This window comes from Orbicella faveolata, unplaced genomic scaffold (assembly GCF_042242905.1).
Source record: "Orbicella faveolata isolate gen_17 unplaced genomic scaffold, um_ofav_v1 contig_25, whole genome shotgun sequence".
NCBI classification, from domain to species: domain Eukaryota; kingdom Metazoa; phylum Cnidaria; class Anthozoa; order Scleractinia; family Merulinidae; genus Orbicella; species Orbicella faveolata.
In genome coordinates, this window is record NW_028301553.1 from 7,293,899 (window position 1) to 7,311,419 (window position 17,521).

The following is a 17,521-nucleotide window of genomic DNA, read 5'->3' on the forward strand; positions in this document are numbered from 1 at the left end:
TCTTGATTAAATTTTGACACCTTATTCAACAAAATCGAAAGTAGTTAAAGCTGTAACAACAACAAAAAAAACGCTACAAAGCCCCTGGGGATTGTATTATTGTTCCAAACTGCACTAAATATGGAGTTGTTTAAGGGGGCTTAATAGAGCTTTTTTTTTTTATTATAAAGCACTCCAATAGCTATGTTTGTTATTTTTTTTGGAATTCTAGTCGCATAGAGATCAAAAAGTTGTTTTGAGCCGTATTAGCACTCGTTTTTCGTATAAATTAAGCTTAACGTAAATCAACTAAGTTTAGCAAACTCGTCATCTTTTTAATCCTTTTTATCCTGTAAAACTGTGACCAAACATCGGCCTGTTTTAAGTCAGTTTTGGGTTCAGGTTATTTTGTATCAAGATACCCTGTTTTAAACTCAGCTATTTCTTTAGGAACACTCCCGGGTGGACTCCCATAGAAAAAAGACAGGGGTGCTCTTCCGAAAAGTTGACAAAAACTCCTAAGTGGTACCAAGATCCTGTTTTGTGAGCGTGGTTTGAACTTTTTTTTCACCCCTACCAATTCTAAAACAACACCTCCTCTCCTGTCATATTTTTTCCCGCTAAATCATTAGCTTAAAAGATGCCGCGAAAGGTTCCACTGTAGACCTTGTGAAGATGGACACCCTAAGAGGCACCAAAACTAAAACAAAAGGTACGACGAACACCTCCGTCCTTTTTACATGGGAGTTCCCACCGGGAGAGACTATTAACCCTTCGTGATATTAGCATATAAATTCTCCTTATTGGTCTCGAAGCATTTATAACGATGTTAGATATGAGAATTTGATGATTTATCTCGACAACTTGTTGGAATGCCCGTAATGTCACGTAATTTGTTTTAAGGCCCCTTCCACACAAGGCCGAAGGAATTTGAAAACGGAGGTTTCACCTTGAAAACGTATCAAATGTTTTTGTCCACACTACGCCGGAGGAATTTGAAAACGCATCAATCACCGTTCATTTTGGATTCGTGTTTGAGGAAAACTCAGGCAGGAAAATTACTTTATTTTCGTGACGTCATCGTTTTCGAAAAGCTCTGTTTTCAAAATGTTTCCCGTCCACACTCAAACGCAAAGATGGCGTTTTCAAATTCCCCCGGTTCGAAGAGCTCCGTTTTTGTGACGGATTAGCGTGGACCGCAGGCCTGACCGTAGAAATAAAGCTGTGATTTCAAATTCTCCCGGCGTAGTGTGAACGGGGCCTTGGTAATTTGAGCACGAATCGATAACCTGCCTTGCGCGGACTTGAACACCATGACAGTACTCGATGCCTTTTCAGATCTTTTTTTTTTTTATCAACTGCTATTTTGGCCAGCGTCCTATTCAAGGGCGCTTGGGAGATAAGAGAGCAATAAACTGCAATGCTTTCTTTATGTCCGGTTATTAAAAAGCCAAATTTAAATCTACTCTGCGCGCGAGACAGTGTGACTTTCTAAAATCAGAAGTTAAGCACAAACTTATGTTAGTCTTGCCAATTGAAGCTGCTAATTTTCATAAAGTTTTAGGTGAGGATTACTCAAGGGCTTAAATGAAGGACAAAAATGTTCGAGGCATTTAAACCTGCTCTCTATGCGCGAGGTCCCCAATACTAGCCTTCTAAGATTAGAGGTTAACACGTAGTCTTGCTAATTTAAGGTCATTCCGCTGAAATAGAACCTGCAGTGAGATTTTTGTGAAACTTTGCCTATCGCATGTTTATATTATAGGAACTTAAATTTTGAAATAAAAATGAGGGGTCCCCATGTTCGTTTAGGAGCAAAAGCACCTTGTTTATACCCATATAAATCCTTATAATAGCACCATGATTGTAGTTACGATTGCTTGCTAAATTCACGTTTCCGACGATTGCTTTTTGTTCTACACTGAGAATTGATCCATATTTATTTTACAGAGAGAAATTTATTACTCAATTCAAAACAACAAAAAAATGATAGGTCACCATACTTGTTTGCGAGAAAATGACGATTTACCTCTATGGCGAGGTCCAGCTGTAAAGAAAAAGCCGCCATTTTTCAGTGCGCGCGCACTAATCACGCGTGAAATTATGCGCAGTAGGGATGCGCAATGCAATGCTGCGGAATGACCTTAAGCTGCTAATTTTCATCAAGCTGTAGTTGGGGATTAGTCAACAGCAAAAATGAAGGGCAACAATATCCGTCGCAATCGCCGATGATCGGCTTAAAAGAATTAATTGCTATTAAGTTATACTAATAATTGTTATATTTTGGCATTTCTGCATTTAATTGTTTGTTATTATTTCTTTATATATATATATATATATATATATATAGGAAGTCTTTGTTTCGATTATACTGACTTACTTTCAATCAATAAATGGTGGTCACCCAACTAGTTTAGCTTTTTTAGCTTTTTCGGGGACCAGCTACTGTCTGTATTTTTAATACACATATTGTTTAATTAGCTAGTTACCTTTACAGTATAAATAAAACCTTGTTGTTGCGCTTATATTGTTTATCCAGGCTAACCTCTCATTGCTCGTGCCCGACCTGCAAACATTTCACCACGTCAATAATATTTTGCCAAAGGCTGAACTCTGGGCGAGAAGAAGCCCACGAAGCCAGAACCTCTACGGCTGTCTCGATCTTTTGGCGTCTCAAAATTGCGCTGGGCTTTTTAACGATTTGCAAGCCTTCTTTAGCGTCCAAGATCACAGTCTGCCTTCTCAACCCAGCTAATATTTGCCTTCTCTTGAGTTCCACCACCACGTCTGTCGGGCACATGATTTTAACATCTAGCGCCAAGAGTGTGGAAAACAGTTTGCTCGGATCAGTTAAGCTTGTTTCATTCAACACTTCCTCCGTCGAAATTCCCTGAACGATGACGTCATTCTGTGATGTGACGTCACCGTCGACCTCGTCGTCATCGGTAGTGACCTCATCACTACTGTTCCCAGATGTGAACATTTTTAAGACAGCAGTGAACACCTTAATGACGATTGCCTGGTTTTGGAGTGGAATGCAACTTAGGGCAGTGTTTAAGCCGGAGACCGCCTTTGTTACTGCACAGGGTACCAAGACGGCAACAGCGGCTGATTTGTGAATTTTAAGCTTGATGTTGCCCTTTTCTACGTCCAAAATGAGGCGACATCGTACAAGTTTCATTGCGGATTTAGCACAGGTCTTCACGGTGACTGAATACTCCCGAAATCTAAGCTCTGCCTCCAAGCTGCAGATGGACATCGTCCTTTTGAAGAACGTCAAAATCTTGGACACAACTTCGTTGTTACAAGTTGTTCCTTGAATCAGTTCACTTTCTTGTCCGGCCAAATTTGAGGAAGCGTCATTCTTTTCTTTCCGCTGAAACACAAAGATATATCTCTGTAAGATAGCCGGTGTCAGTTAAGTGAACAAACTTGGTTTACTGTAGTCTTTTCATAAACAAATTTGGGCAAGTGTGTCTCAATGCCCACGGGGGCAAGGGAAAGACAGGGTCGGCCATGGGGGTAGTGGTCTACCAATATACCTGAAAAGAAAAACCGATTGTAATCATAATTTCTCCTCAGACACGTATTCATGCGAAATAGCAAAATTTGGAACAACATGGTATACTTCATACCCATGGTATACTTTGCATCCATAAAAGACCCAGTTTTGGCGTCAAAATACCGATTTAAAATCCTCTTGTATACCGTATACCCAAAAAGCCTGGTCGACCCTTGAAAGAGGTGGTGACTAAGCTGAAAAGGAAGATGGAAAGAGAAGATGAAAAGGCCCTCGGCTCCGCCGCTCATTTTACACTATGTAAAGATCTGACCTTTCCAGTATTATTATTCCTTATGTGTCCTTCGTCCAACGTTTGAAGGACTTTCACGGAGCTTGTACCAAGGTTTTGGTTGGTTGGGAAAGACTTCTCGCATGCACCGATCCCCCTTTCCCCTATTCTTTCTCATGCCGCTTTCCTCGCTGCTTCGGACTAACCTAACGCCTAAAACAAACCGGCTAAGCTACGTCACGGTATATTGAACAAAACGTGATTTGTAATGTACAAAGTCATACTCAAATCTACCAAGGTAAGAAAAAAAAATTAACACTGAAGAGGTAATAATAAAACAAAAAGCCCAACAAGAATTGTTATGGTTAAGACCGATTTAAACACTCAGGCCAAAATTTTTCAAGATACGTGACTAAGTGTTCGCTCTCCAGCCTACACAATTCAAGCCTACACATGAAGTCAAGGCAGCTCGACAGATGGCTCTGTGGAGGAGGGAGTCCTGAATAGGCAAAGTGTGGAAGTGAGGTGTCTTGCTCAAACGGCACTGCAAATACCCATATCAGCAGGCTCCAGCCTTGGCCAAAAGGGTTTAGGACAAGGGTTTTTGCACAAAGGTGTTTCCCTCCACACTCCCAGAACATGATTGAACTATGAGAGTTTTGTGAGACCTGTCTTGACCCACGACACCCAATAGTGTGCTGAAGTAAATTGCTATTTTTATCCAAAAACTACAAAGTGGCTCAAACTGCCGTATAGTTATGGCCTCGATTGTAGAAGTCAGACCGATAGATGTCCAACAGGTCAACAACTAAACCCTCAAAATTTTAGTTTAATTAATTTCACGGACTCACCTTTGGTTTACGTTTTGTAATGGTATCCTTTTCCCGCCTGTCTGTTTGAATTATCCTCTTCGTTAATTCTTTGCTTTCTTTGTTTGCCTTTGCCTCCCATAACTTTGTCTGTCCGCTAAATACTTTTTCAACAGCAGTATTTAAAACCAAGCACTTCCATTGTGTAATGTCCCCATTCCCAAGCATTTCCATTGTGTAAAGATAGTTGCTCTTGTTCTTAAAACTCGGGCCTGATTTCTTTTCTATGTGAAGTCAATGAACACTTGTTCATAAATTTAGGATGAATGTGTTCCGAATCGCAGTCTAGTTCTTTTTCTTCTTTTGGATAAGCAATAAACTGAAGAGAAACTTTACAATTCTTAACATTTATACACTGATAATTAGAATTGCCTAAATAAAACATTCCAAATCAGTCCTAATCAGGACTTGTACTCCTTAGCAGTTTCCGGTCACGATTAGAACATTTGACTTCCGGTTGAAAACCATTCAACCAATTTTGGTCTCTGTTTGATGCGATTACGATTGCCTACCGATTTTCTTGGCATGTGGGATTTCACTACAATTTCACGTGAAACAGAACACTCATCTATAAACAAAATTACGCTGCGATAAATTGATTGCACCAAAAAAGGTCAACATTAGGTATCTCCGGTTTGATCGGTTCTTCGACACGCACTTCCACCTACCTCTTCCCCCGCGTCAGAAAAGAAATTTTCTGTCACCCCAGTCTACGTGTTGCTAGATCGCCTATTTTTCCTTTTCCTTCCCCTGCATGATGAAATGCACGAGAAAACACTTTGGTCGCTGATCGCCAAAGCGCCAGGGCTTATAGTCTGGTCTGAGAGATTCTGTCTATAATTCTAAAAAAGCAAATTATCGAGTGATTAACGAAGACCTATAAAATGCATCTGAAAAAAAAAGAAAAAGAAGAAGACGGAGAAAAGGAAAAGCGCTTGCTTGAAAACTGGAAAAAGAGGTTTCCAACATGCTCTCGAGGGTTTCAGGCAAAAATAAGAGTTTTCCGGAAGTTACGTGACGTCATAGGGTACTGTTGCTGCAATTCTTTGACCCCCCCTATATACCGGCTCTCAGCACTTTTTCTTCCTTTTCCCGCTGCTTACTTCGTGCGAGATGTCTTACGATTCTTTTAGCGATACAAGGTCGGTATTTCGCTTTTTTTACCGTATTTTGATGTATAAAGTATCCTCATGCATAGCACATTATCATAAGCTTTAGTTGAACTTGTTTCTTGCGCCTTCAAACCTTGTACAGGGACTATTATTACCGGAGAAAATTGTGTCTTCAAGTGTGATTTTTCGGTACCATCCGCCATTTTGAACCACGTGTTTCAGTCGCTAGTGAGTATTTCTTAGTTGCAAGGCTTTTAATTCTTTTCTTTTGCCATTTGATGTCCTTTGTTTAGAAAACCTGACTCCGAACGGGGTCGTGAGGAACAAAATGGCGCACCAGGAGTCGAAGAAGACGATGATATCGAGGTTCGTTCAAAGTCTAACCAAATTAAATTTAAAAAAAACAGCAAATTTTCCCTTCGCGTGCCGAACTTTGAATAGATTTCGTAATCAATTTCTAATAAGATGTCACGCCGTTATTTTTTCACTCTAGACTGACTGGAATGAAGTTATTGACAATTTCGATTGCATGGGTTTGAAAGAAAATTTACTCCGAGGCATTTATGCTTACGGGTGAGTGTACACTTTGTCGGGTACCTTTGTCGACAACTGCTTGATGATTCATTCAATTTTGAACAAAGCAGACTTCCATTGAATCTAATATGGCGTATACGTAATAGTTATAAGCTTACTTTTTTTCCGATTGTAGGTTTGAGAAACCATCCGCAATTCAACAGCGAGCAATCGCTCCATGCTGTAAAGGTTTGTTTCAAATCGTTTTAAACACTCTACGTATAATTTCTCTCGCGGACTGGTATTTTATGAGAACCGTGATAAAGAACTCGTGGATGATCACTGGCTACTGTCCTTTTGTAGAACGTTTTGATAGTTGTATGGGGACTCTTCTCGATCAGATGTTTTACGATAACTGGTTGAGAAAATATTCACCAAAATTCTAAACTAAAACTTGACTATTTGGGCCTGTAATTGCGAGAGGCAGTACTGAAATGACGACATGTCAAGAAGCAAATACAAAATAAGCTGAAGTCAATCATGTTTCTGGAAAGATCTGTTGGTCAATACTGGTGATAAGTTGATGAAGAAATCCACTGTAAAAATGTTATGGTGACAGTAATTGAATTACATTCAAGGCAACAAGGGAATCCCATTCACATGATCATTGTGCTAAACCTTTAATATTGCTAAGCTCTTTGGATGTGTAAAGCATCACAAAGTTAAAGGCACGGGTTTTCAGAGGAATTGTATTATTGCATGTCACACAGAGTGGTAAAGTTGCTAAAGGGAGCCACGATGTTTCAACGGTTGATCATTTTTGCTGTTAAAAGACAGTATACCTTGACAAACTGACCCTTTTCCTTGTAGTTAAACCAAGCCCTCATGTTGTGATTGTGGTTGGGAAATTACAGAGCCAAAAAAATGTTTCGAATGGACATATTTCAACCTTACTATTTAAAACTCATTGGAAATGAGTTTTCCCTCTCCAATAATCAACAAGTAGCTGTAGCAATTCTTTTATTACATCTCCAGTTGTAAATGAAGCTAAAATGTTGTTTCACATCATTCAACTGCTATGTCCAATGGATATAAGATGGCAGACAAGTGGGTTATATAAGGGGAACTTCTATTTTATCTCTTGGTTTTCATCCACGGCAATCAGCAGAGGGTTTCATTTATGTTTTCACCTGGAGGGTAACTGGTTTTCACAAGCAGGCAAAACTATTTGAACTGAACTTTTGCGTAAGAAAAACTTTCTGCTAGATGGCCAAACCAGCTGGGCAAAATCGTTCTCACAGCTGGTTAATTTGATGATGCCGGGCTCTTAACAAAACCCGAATCAGTTTGTTTGACTGTTTGATTTCACAAAGCATATACTGCAAAGAAGAAGAAACATACCTCTGAATTAAAAAATATTCAAACATTGGGTAAGGCATAATTTTGTGCTCAGTTGTATATGTAAAAGGACTACATGCTTGTCTAAATTCTACCGACAGCCAAATTGGCATCAGTGTACAGCCTCATCCAATTTTGCCAGAATCTCTTTCATACAATTTTTTCTAAATTATTGGACTAGGATGTAGTCGTATTGCTTGTTAATTATAAGGCTCAAAATGCTCTTAAAAGTGTCAAATTTTTTCGGATAAACTAGACTACTTGTTAATTATGCTGTGTATCGAACTGTCCAAATTACTTGTTAGTTTGGACACTATCCCTGGGGTTTCACTAAGGGCTGGTTGACTGTCAAATTGACCAGCTATGAGGATGATTTTGCTTGTCTGGTTTGATCATCTACAGGGTTGTCGCTAAGTGCGGGCTGCCAGTGAAATTCCACGGCTGCAAAAGAGGTGACCCTGCATCTAGAGGAACTTTTTTCTTGAAAATAAGTTCAGTTCAAAATTTTTTGCCTGCCTATGAAAACCAATTGCCCTCTTGCTGAAAACCTTTTTAGCTTGGGTGGTTTGTTGCCCCATTTCAGACCATGTGATAATGCTATTGAGAATTCTTGCTTTCACATTTTCACATAGTAGCATGTATATGAATGAACAATTTTTAGATGGATAAAAGAGCAATTCTCTAGAGATTATCACATGGTCTCTAATGGGAAAACAAACTGCTCAAGCTAAAAAGGTCTATTGTCTGTGCTTCCCATAAGTGACCAAAAAAATGCACTTTTAATGCTGTCAAATTGTCTGGTATTCACGGCTGGGTACACACTAAAAACTTTCAGGAGTCAGTGAGTTAATTAGCAATTATTCCACAAGCACACTTTGGATAAGAGATGGTAGATTACCAACGAGGCATGCAACACCATGTTGGCTATAATCATCTCATATCTGAGAAGTGTGTGTGGAATAAATTGTTTTATTAAAATGTTCCCAAACCAGAGAAAACTAAAATACAAATAAAAAAACCCACAAAAAATTACGTGTACGCTTACCATATTTGTAGAACATGGTACATTTGCTCATTTACTATGATGGCAAAGCCAATGGAAACTCTTTAATTGCATTATCCAATGATCCAGTTTTTTAATATTTATTTTCTTGGAGTTAATTATGTCAGGGTTGCACCATAGTGGACTGTTGTTTGTGTTCTTATACAGTCTGTATTTCCTTAGGCTATGACGTCATTGCTCAAGCACAGTCAGGTACTGGGAAAACCGCCACATTCTCAATTGCAATCCTTGAACAGCTTGACGTGACTTTTAGGGGATGCCAAGCACTTGTGCTGGCTCCAACCAGGGAATTAGCACAGCAGGTATATATATACATCTAGATGAATTTGCCAATTACTAAATTAATAATAATAATAATAATAATAATAATAATAATAAATATTAATAATACTTAATTTCTTTAGTGCTATTTCCTTCACTGCCCAATAGTGCTTAATAGTAAACAAATTTGTCAACTTCATAAATTACAAACGTAAAGGAAATAACAATCAGATTTTAGGATAAAAAGTAGAGATTAAAAGAAACAATGTTTCGATCTTGCGGAGATAATTTGCAACTTATCTCAGCGAGATCAAAATGCCATTTGTTTTTCAGTCTTGCATGTGTGTTAACTTTATCAAGGGAATCACAAGATCAGATTTTTAAGAGGAAATGCATTACTCAATCATTTTATTGTGGTGAACCACGGAGATTGACCTAAAACCATGGCTACGTAAATTGCATTTCATGTCAAGAAGATGGTGGCTGTTAATAGGTTACTATGTTATGCTGTACACTATCATAATTTAAAAACAATTCTAATATTGCTGCAGATGAGGGAAAAAATATGTTTTTTTTTTCAAGACCAAGAGGTCTAAATTTATTATATGGTTACATTATGAGTAGCATAGTTTAGTTTTGTGCTGGTTGAAGTATGGATGACGCAGAAAACAGTTTTTTTTTTAACACACATGTGGGTGTCCAGATGCTGGTGTGTAGGGTGTGGGACCCCAGTTGTGTGTGAGAAAATGCTTTGTCTTAATTCATAAGTTCCTCTATGCACAAAAAGAGGTGAAGTGTGAGAAAAATTGAGAGACAATTTTGCTTATGCGAGAAGCAATGTGTGATTTACACATTTTTTTCTGGCTGTGTGCATTGTCTGAGGGGAAGAAGTTGACCATTTACAGTCTAGTATCTTGTTAGGGAAGTATAATCTTACAGAATTCAGATTCAATAGAAATACCATCAACCTCGCCCATAGAATGCAGTAATTTGAAGTTTCTTTAATGTGCTGTAATGTGCTGTTGTTTTGTTGTTTAGATTCAAAAGGTTTTGATGGCTCTTGGTGATTACATGAATGCCAAGTGCCATGCCTGTATTGGTGGAACCAGTGTCTCTGAAGACATCATTACTTTCAAAGAAAAACCAATCCACACTGTTGTGGGCACTCCTGGCAGAGTGTTTGACATGATCAGTAGAAATTATCTCTGTGAGTTTTCACTTGACTGTATGCTGTAACAGGGGTATCATTAAGGGTCAGGCACCGGGCAAATTGACCGTCTGTGAGGATGAGTTTTGCCGCCTGGTAGACCATCTAGGGGAGAGGTTTTCTTATAAAGAAGTTCAGTTCAAAACGTTTTGCCTGCATGTGAAAACCAGTTGCCCTGTTGCGGAAAACATTAATGAAACCCCTGATGTAAACACCCTGATTTGAGATTCCAGATTGTCTGCAGAACTTGAAAAAATTTAAATCTCAGCTTCCCATTTGAACAAGTTAGTAGCTATCATATTTTGCTTGCCTTGCCTGGGTATGTCTTAGTTTACGATGTTTTTGTTAGTTCGGAGACAACTTGCCTGGGCTCTTACCTGTCGGGCAAGTCAGAATGAAAAGTTGCTTGCTTAAAAGTTACTTTAATCTACTTGTCCCAGATGACTGGGCAGCACTTTTTTCAAGCCCTGTGTCTGTACAATCCACTTGCCTGCTACACGTAGCTGTCTATTGAAACCTGAGTCCGACTATACAGTACAACTGACCTCCTCTAGCAGGCAACCACCTCCTGTAAAGAACCACTTTTCCAATGTACCAAAATGTAATTTGCTTGGACATCATGTACAGGAATATTGTAAAATTGATTAGACATTGTAGAATGTTGCTAGGACAATTTTCAGTGGCCAGCTGTTTCTTTTGGCTACGTTGCTTTGTGAAAATACCGACCATGCATATTGTGTGGGGAAAATCCTTGTCTAAAAAAATTTGGCCTTTGAAGGTTGAAGTGTAGGGCTCATAACTAACCAAACTAAACAAATTGTTTAGCTAAAATACCATAGCTAAGCTCCTTAAATTTGTTTAGCAAAGTAGGAGTTAACCTTAAACTTCCTGGTTTTGAGTTTCTAGTCTATGTACAAGCTACAAAAAGTTGGTTAAATGATGTTACAGAAGCTTGCTTATTCATCATCATCATTATCATTCTTCCTTATAGCCCCCAGTAGGGCATAGGGCCACCTGTTATGCTTGCTCATTAATGATATTTTAATATTTTTTCAGTGACCAAAAATATCAAAATGTTTGTGCTGGACGAAGCTGATGAAATGTTATCAAGAGGTTTCAAGGATCAGATTTACGACATTTTCACAAAATTACCTACTAATGTGCAGGTATGGCAGAGTTGCTGTAACACTTATGCACCACAAAGAAGTTAAAACATTGCAAATTTGTGCATGTACGTTTTTGGAGATCCACCTTGTACATGTGTAATGGCAGCGAATTAGTGAAGTTTATCTGAAATCGTCATCATTAACCATTTTCTACTTGTACACGGTTCAGCTAATGTGTTGTTGTGACTGAATATACACCAGTTAAAACTTATATCCCAGTTAAAACTGGGGAATGTCCAAGTTATATAATCCATTAAGTATTTTTGCTTGTGTGTGATTGGTCTTAATGCGTCATGTGACTGAATATTTCCCAGCTAAACCTGGGGAATTTTCAAAACTGTACGTGTTCAAGCACGTTTCCGTGCCAAATGGAGGCTATAGTTTATATAATCCCCGATTTTCAGGATCACTTTTGTTATGAAAATTGAAGGATAAGAGACATATAATAGCCTCTACATTTTTTTTTTTTTTTTTAAATCCTCCGTTTGACATTAAAAATATGCTTGGATATTTGTCCTTAGACATTATCTGTTCTTCAAGCTTAAAATTTTCTTCAAGCTTCACTTTCTGAAAACTGGTCTCTTCTCAGAACTGATAATTATCTCTTTTTGTTATTCAACAAAAATGTAACACTTTGCAAGACACCAAACAAAACCTTGGCAAGCTGGATACAGTGTAGGCTATCTGTTATGTATATATAGGGTGCTATAACCTTTTTCTGTATAATCAAAATTATTATATGGCTAGCTCAGTGAGCGGGCAAGATGAATCAAATCCTGCGCTGCGATTGGCTACCCGAGCGGGCAAGATGGAGCTATCTTGCCCGCTTGGGACTACCTGCCGTGTCCCGCAAGAAAAATTTCCCCGAAAGCCATATCATAAATCCTTTATTGACCAAGCTTGTTCGTTCAAGATGGCTGGATATTGGCCTCATTCTTTTTTTGCGAGTTTATGGACCTCGACTCCGTCTCGGTCCATAAACTCGCAAAAAATGAACTTGGCCAATATCCAGCCATCTTGACCTCACACTTGGTCAATAACCCATATACATTGTTTTCCTGCTTCGGAATCACGATCAAAATATGAAACAATTTCTTGTGCTCAGGCTGAATGGAAATATTCTACTCTTTCGAATTTTTTATTGCACTCTGAGGACAGGAAATTTTTATATTTTAATTTGTTGAAGTTCCATGAATTTTGTAAGTTACAAAAATTTGCAACCTTATTACATCTTTTTGAGCTGACTATTTTAGTAGTTGTGGGCATGGGTGAGCAGAAGTGTTCAATGGCGATTCTGATTTTGTATGTGCTTTTCAGGTTATTTTGCTTTCCGCCACAATGCCTACTGATGTGTTGGAGGTGACCACAAACTTCATGCGTAATCCAATTAGAATCTTAGTTAAGAAAGAGGAGTTGACCCTAGAAGGTATCAAGCAGTTTTATGTCCTGGTGGAAAAAGAGGCAAGTAAACAATTCATTTTAATTGCACTCTGCACCATGAAACTTTGCACTGAAAAAGTGTCCTGCTTTATCAGCAGTTTTGATTCTAAATCTAAATCTAGATCTAAATATTTTTACATGGGCAACATCCAGAGGACATCACACCAACTGTGAAACATTGAAATGATAATAAAAACTAACACTGCAAATAAGGCTAATAAAAATTACAATTAACAATAACCTAAGTTGTAATGTAACTAATTCAGTCTTTATTTCTTTAGGAGTGGAAACTTGAAACACTCTGTGACTTGTATGAGACACTTACAATTACCCAAGCTGTAATTTTCCTGAACACCAGAAGGAAAGTGGACTGGCTGACATTAAAGATGAGGGAAAAAGATTTCACAATCTCTGCCATGGTATGTTACAGCTGTGCAAGTTTGGTTTCCATAGAATAGAATCAGTCTTTGACCTCAAAGTCATGTTCTCAGAATTAGATATTTATTACCAAGCTTTACCAGACATTCTAACTGATGATCAGTGACGTCAATGAGTAATCGATGGATAATCAATGAGTATTTAACTGATTACCTTTTTTATAGCCTGCGTAGCAAGCGTTTCCGTGGGGTTTGGAAGCAAAGAAAGACCGAGAAACGGGATTTTTCCATTTTTCGCGCTGTAATTCTTTGCTCCCGAACCCCACAGAAACGCTTGCTACGCAGGCTACCTTTTTGATGATTAGCGGTGGTCAATGACTTATCAACGACCAAGCTGTGGAAATACTCGCCTAACGGCTCATGTCCCCACAGCATTTCTCTTCTCTCAAACTTTTACTTGTGTTTCTATTAAACAATTAGATTATGAGCTCGAGATTTCAATCGCGTGACAGATGACGAGGGTGCAGCCCGAGTCAACTATCACCCATAAAAATCGAGAGCAAATAATCTAATTGTTTTAGTATAAATCTACTAGTCGTTCAAAACTTTATTTAAATCCTCTTCACAGACATTTCGAAACGCCAAGAAGCGGCCCTCATTTTGTTAACAAGGGCACACTGCTATGCTACTCACTATCTATCACAGATTATATAATAATCCAAGTAATTCTCGCATTTTGATTGGTTCTCGCCTATGATCTATTAGAGGACAGACGCACGATTGACGTCATCATTTCAAAACCACTTCTTAAAATCAGTTAAAATAAAGACATAACCTTGCTTTCCGATGCGAATGTTCCAGTCCGTTTCAGGGCGCAACAGCGAGCAAAGTATAGCTCACTACAGCTCACGGCCAACTGTATCGCAGCTAAAAGCTGTCTCCGACACTATTTCAAACTGATTTGAGAATCACCAACCACAGAGGACACATTTCCACCATCACTAACGCTCCTTTCATTCAAAACTAGAATCGAATGGCCTACAGGTTGACCGCAACCGCAAGTTTTCCGAGCGCAGTTTTTCAACTCCTGCAATATTCGAGGCAACATCGAAGCTTTTCGGCTCACAGGGCTGCTCTGATGACAAAACCTAACTTGACTTATCCAGCATTTCTTTAAGATTTGTAGATTTCGCAGTTCAACTCTGCTTTTGCTGTAAGTTTTCATTCCACGAGAAGCGACGCTCGAGATTAAGTTTGACAGTGGCGTGATTTTCCTGGACCAATTACAATTCTTTCCTACGCGTTGCAACCAATGAGATTGCTTCAATTTGTATAGACAACAGATTACGTCAAATGGCTTTTTTCGTGTTCGCCAAAGTGGGCAAAGGGCGGTTTTCGAGTTATGTTGAAAGATTTTGAAATAAGAAATAAGCTCTATCTGTAGTAGTTTGTTGCGTTATTATATAAAACAAATAGATTCCATGTTGCGGTGCGTCTGTTCAGTAATAGATCACAGAAGACGTCAAAATGTGGTAAGAACATCAGTGACACACTCGGCTATCGCCTCGTGTGCCACTTTTTTGTTCTTACCACATTTTGACGTCATCTGTGATCTATTACTGAACAGACGCACCGCAACATGGAATCTATTTGTTAAATAGATAGTGAGTAGCGTAGCCAATCAGAGAACGGCAGTCGTAATTGAACGCGAGTAGATTTATATTATAACACGATGGAAACACAGGACAAGTGTGAGCTGTTGATGTAATGATGACACAAGCAGAGAGAATTTATTTCTAAGAATTGGCATAGTGTGTCGTGATGAAATTTTCACTTAATTTTTTGACATTGTAGCATGGTGACATGGATCAGAAAGAAAGAGACGTGATCATGAAAGAATTCCGTTCTGGTTCCAGTCGAGTGCTTATCACTACAGACTTGTTGGTAAGTGTTGTATAGTCAATATATGTATGGCCCAAAAGCACAGTATGTGGGCCTTCAAGAATGGCCGGAAAAACTGAGGACTTTTATCTATAGACCAAGAAACAAAATGATTAAGAGATGTTCATTATTTAGAGCTCAGGGCTGTCCAATATACACAAACTGATACGACCCGTATATGGCATCTTCCTTTTCGCACGCCTCGGGCGAGTCGTACGGGTCGTGAAACAATGGTTTCCGAGTCGTACCGTTGGTGAACTGCATAAACGTACTACCCGCACCCGTACGACTCGCACGAGTCGTACGGGTCGTGAAACAATGGCTTACGAGTCGTTCAGTTGGTGAACTGTATATCATTAGAGAGACTTGAAAGAGTGTATGTACGACCCGTGCGACTCGTACGACATTAGTTCAAGAGCAGGCTATACTATGGAATACAGCCCATAAAATGGACAAATCACAGCACATGCTATATAAGGGAATGAATAGGAACTGTTACTGGACAGAAAGGATAGAGCTTTCTACTTTGACTGAAGTTTAAGTAGAAGAAATAATTTAATTTTTATTTGTTTCCTTCCTTTCTCAGGCACGTGGTATTGATGTACAACAGGTTTCACTGGTTATCAACTATGACCTGCCTGGAAATCGAGAGAACTACATTCACAGGTTATTTGCTTTGCGTTACTTAACCTTGCGTTAAGCTACTCTACTCTACTCTACTCTACTCTACTCTACTCTACTCTACTCTGCTCTGCTCTGCTCTGCTCTGCTCTGCTCTGCTCTGCTCTGCTCTGCTCTGCTCTGCTCTGCTCTGCTCTGCTCTGCTCTGCTCTGCTCTGCTCTGCTCTGCTCTGCTCTGCTCTGCTCTGCTCTGCTCTGCTCTGCTCTGCTCTGCTCTGCTCTGCTCTGCTCTGCTCTGCTCTGCTCTGCTCTGCTCTGCTCTGCTCTGCTCTGCTCTGCTCTGCTCTGCTCTGCTCTGCTCTGCTCTGCTCTGCTCTGCTCTGCTCTACTCTACTCTACTCTAGTCTAGTCTAGTCTAGTCTACTTTACTTTCTTTGTTTGCTGTCTGCATATATTGTCAAAAACTAGCGAAAGAACAAAATAAACATTGGCATGGTGCAGTGAGCATACATCTTGTTGCGTTTCTTGCCTGTGTGACTTCCTTCCCCAGTTAATTTCAGATCTTTTAACCCAGGGAGCCATTGCTAATCATTTTCAATTCTTCTATTTACAGGATTGGTCGTGGTGGTCGGTTTGGTCGTAAAGGCGTGGCCATCAACTTTGTGACCAACGACGACGTTCGTACATTAAAGGACATTGAAACATTCTACAACACACAGATCGAGGAAATGCCAATGAATGTGGCCGATCTTATCTAAGAAGTCTAATCACTAATTCAGCTTCCAAATACAATAACAATGCTTTGCTAAAACGAAGAAGAAAAAAAAAATGCAAAAGTATCAAAACAAAAAAATCAGTGATCATCATATCGTACCGACCAGTGCGGTGTGAAACCCCCCCGGATATGTCAAAAAATATGTCGTGTTTTAAACGAAAATTGACAGTTATTTTTTGTTTGTTTTTGTGCCTGTTCACCGTGGAAGAGATTGCAGATACCAAATCCGACATGCATATACTAGTTTTAGACGGAAATAGAAAAAAAAAAAAAGAACACTTGTATTTAAAGATTTGGCTTAGTGGGGTTTGACATCTGCTGTTTTTTTCTGTCATCGCTAGTGTTTGGCGTCAGCTTTGTATATTGACCTAAATTGGCTCTTAATATTTTATGTATGACGGACATTAAACATAGGTACTTAGGTGGCACTGTTGTGCCCTCCTGGTCAATAAAACAATGTTCTTAAACACTACTAATTGTCTTCTTGGATACTTATGTTCGTATTGGTTTAGTAGCGGACCATGTGACTTTTGAGGGGTGGCTGTTGATTTGGTACAGGCAAGAATTTTCTTTTTCTAAAACCCTTTCATGCACCAGGAATATTTTTTTTCTTGGCACGTGTATATGCATGATATATTTTTCACCATGGGTCGTGTGCACGTTTCTTTTTTATGGTACAAGTATGCTTGCAGGGCATTTTTTGTTTTCAAAATCACCCACCCATCCACCCAAAAGTAAACTGGTCCAGTCTTCAAGTTACGAGCCCTGAAGCCTTTGCTCCTTCCTCTTAGGGGTGCTGATGCGATGTAAGTCGCTTAGCCTCTAGCTGGTTAGCTCCCAACTTGGGGAATTAAATCGAGCACTGCATATTAGCAGACATAAAAAGCCTGGCCCCAGTTGTACAAAGGCTGGATAACGCTACCCACCGGATAAATTGCTATCTTGTGAATATGCGTTAACAAAACAAACCGTTGGGTAGTGTGGTTTGTGGATAGCGTTTAAATCCAC

The 17,521-nt window shown here is 39.2% G+C and overlaps 2 protein-coding genes across 2 annotated transcripts; one reads left to right on the plus strand and one right to left on the minus strand.

The window, feature by feature from the left end:
- Positions 1-2,333: 2,333 nt before the first annotated feature.
- LOC110044209 (uncharacterized) lies at positions 2,334-5,619 on the minus strand. The gene is made up of 2 exons (XM_089293338.1): positions 4,622-5,619; positions 2,334-3,355 (listed from the first exon to the last, which is right to left on the minus strand). Exons 1-2 carry the CDS (start codon positions 4,811-4,813, stop codon positions 2,528-2,530), a joined length of 1,020 nt encoding a protein of 339 aa, XP_089149464.1. The 5' UTR covers positions 4,814-5,619; the 3' UTR covers positions 2,334-2,527.
- Positions 5,620-5,713: 94 nt separating this feature from the next.
- LOC110044192 (eukaryotic initiation factor 4A-I-like) lies at positions 5,714-16,985 on the plus strand. Its single transcript, XM_089293322.1, has 12 exons — positions 5,714-5,781; positions 6,045-6,117; positions 6,245-6,324; positions 6,461-6,513; positions 8,888-9,027; positions 10,025-10,193; positions 11,250-11,359; positions 12,677-12,820; positions 13,081-13,218; positions 15,031-15,120; positions 15,704-15,783; positions 16,352-16,985. Exons 1-12 carry the CDS (start codon positions 5,753-5,755, stop codon positions 16,494-16,496), a joined length of 1,251 nt encoding a protein of 416 aa, XP_089149448.1. The 5' UTR covers positions 5,714-5,752; the 3' UTR covers positions 16,497-16,985.
- The last annotated feature ends 536 nt before the right edge of the window (positions 16,986-17,521 follow it).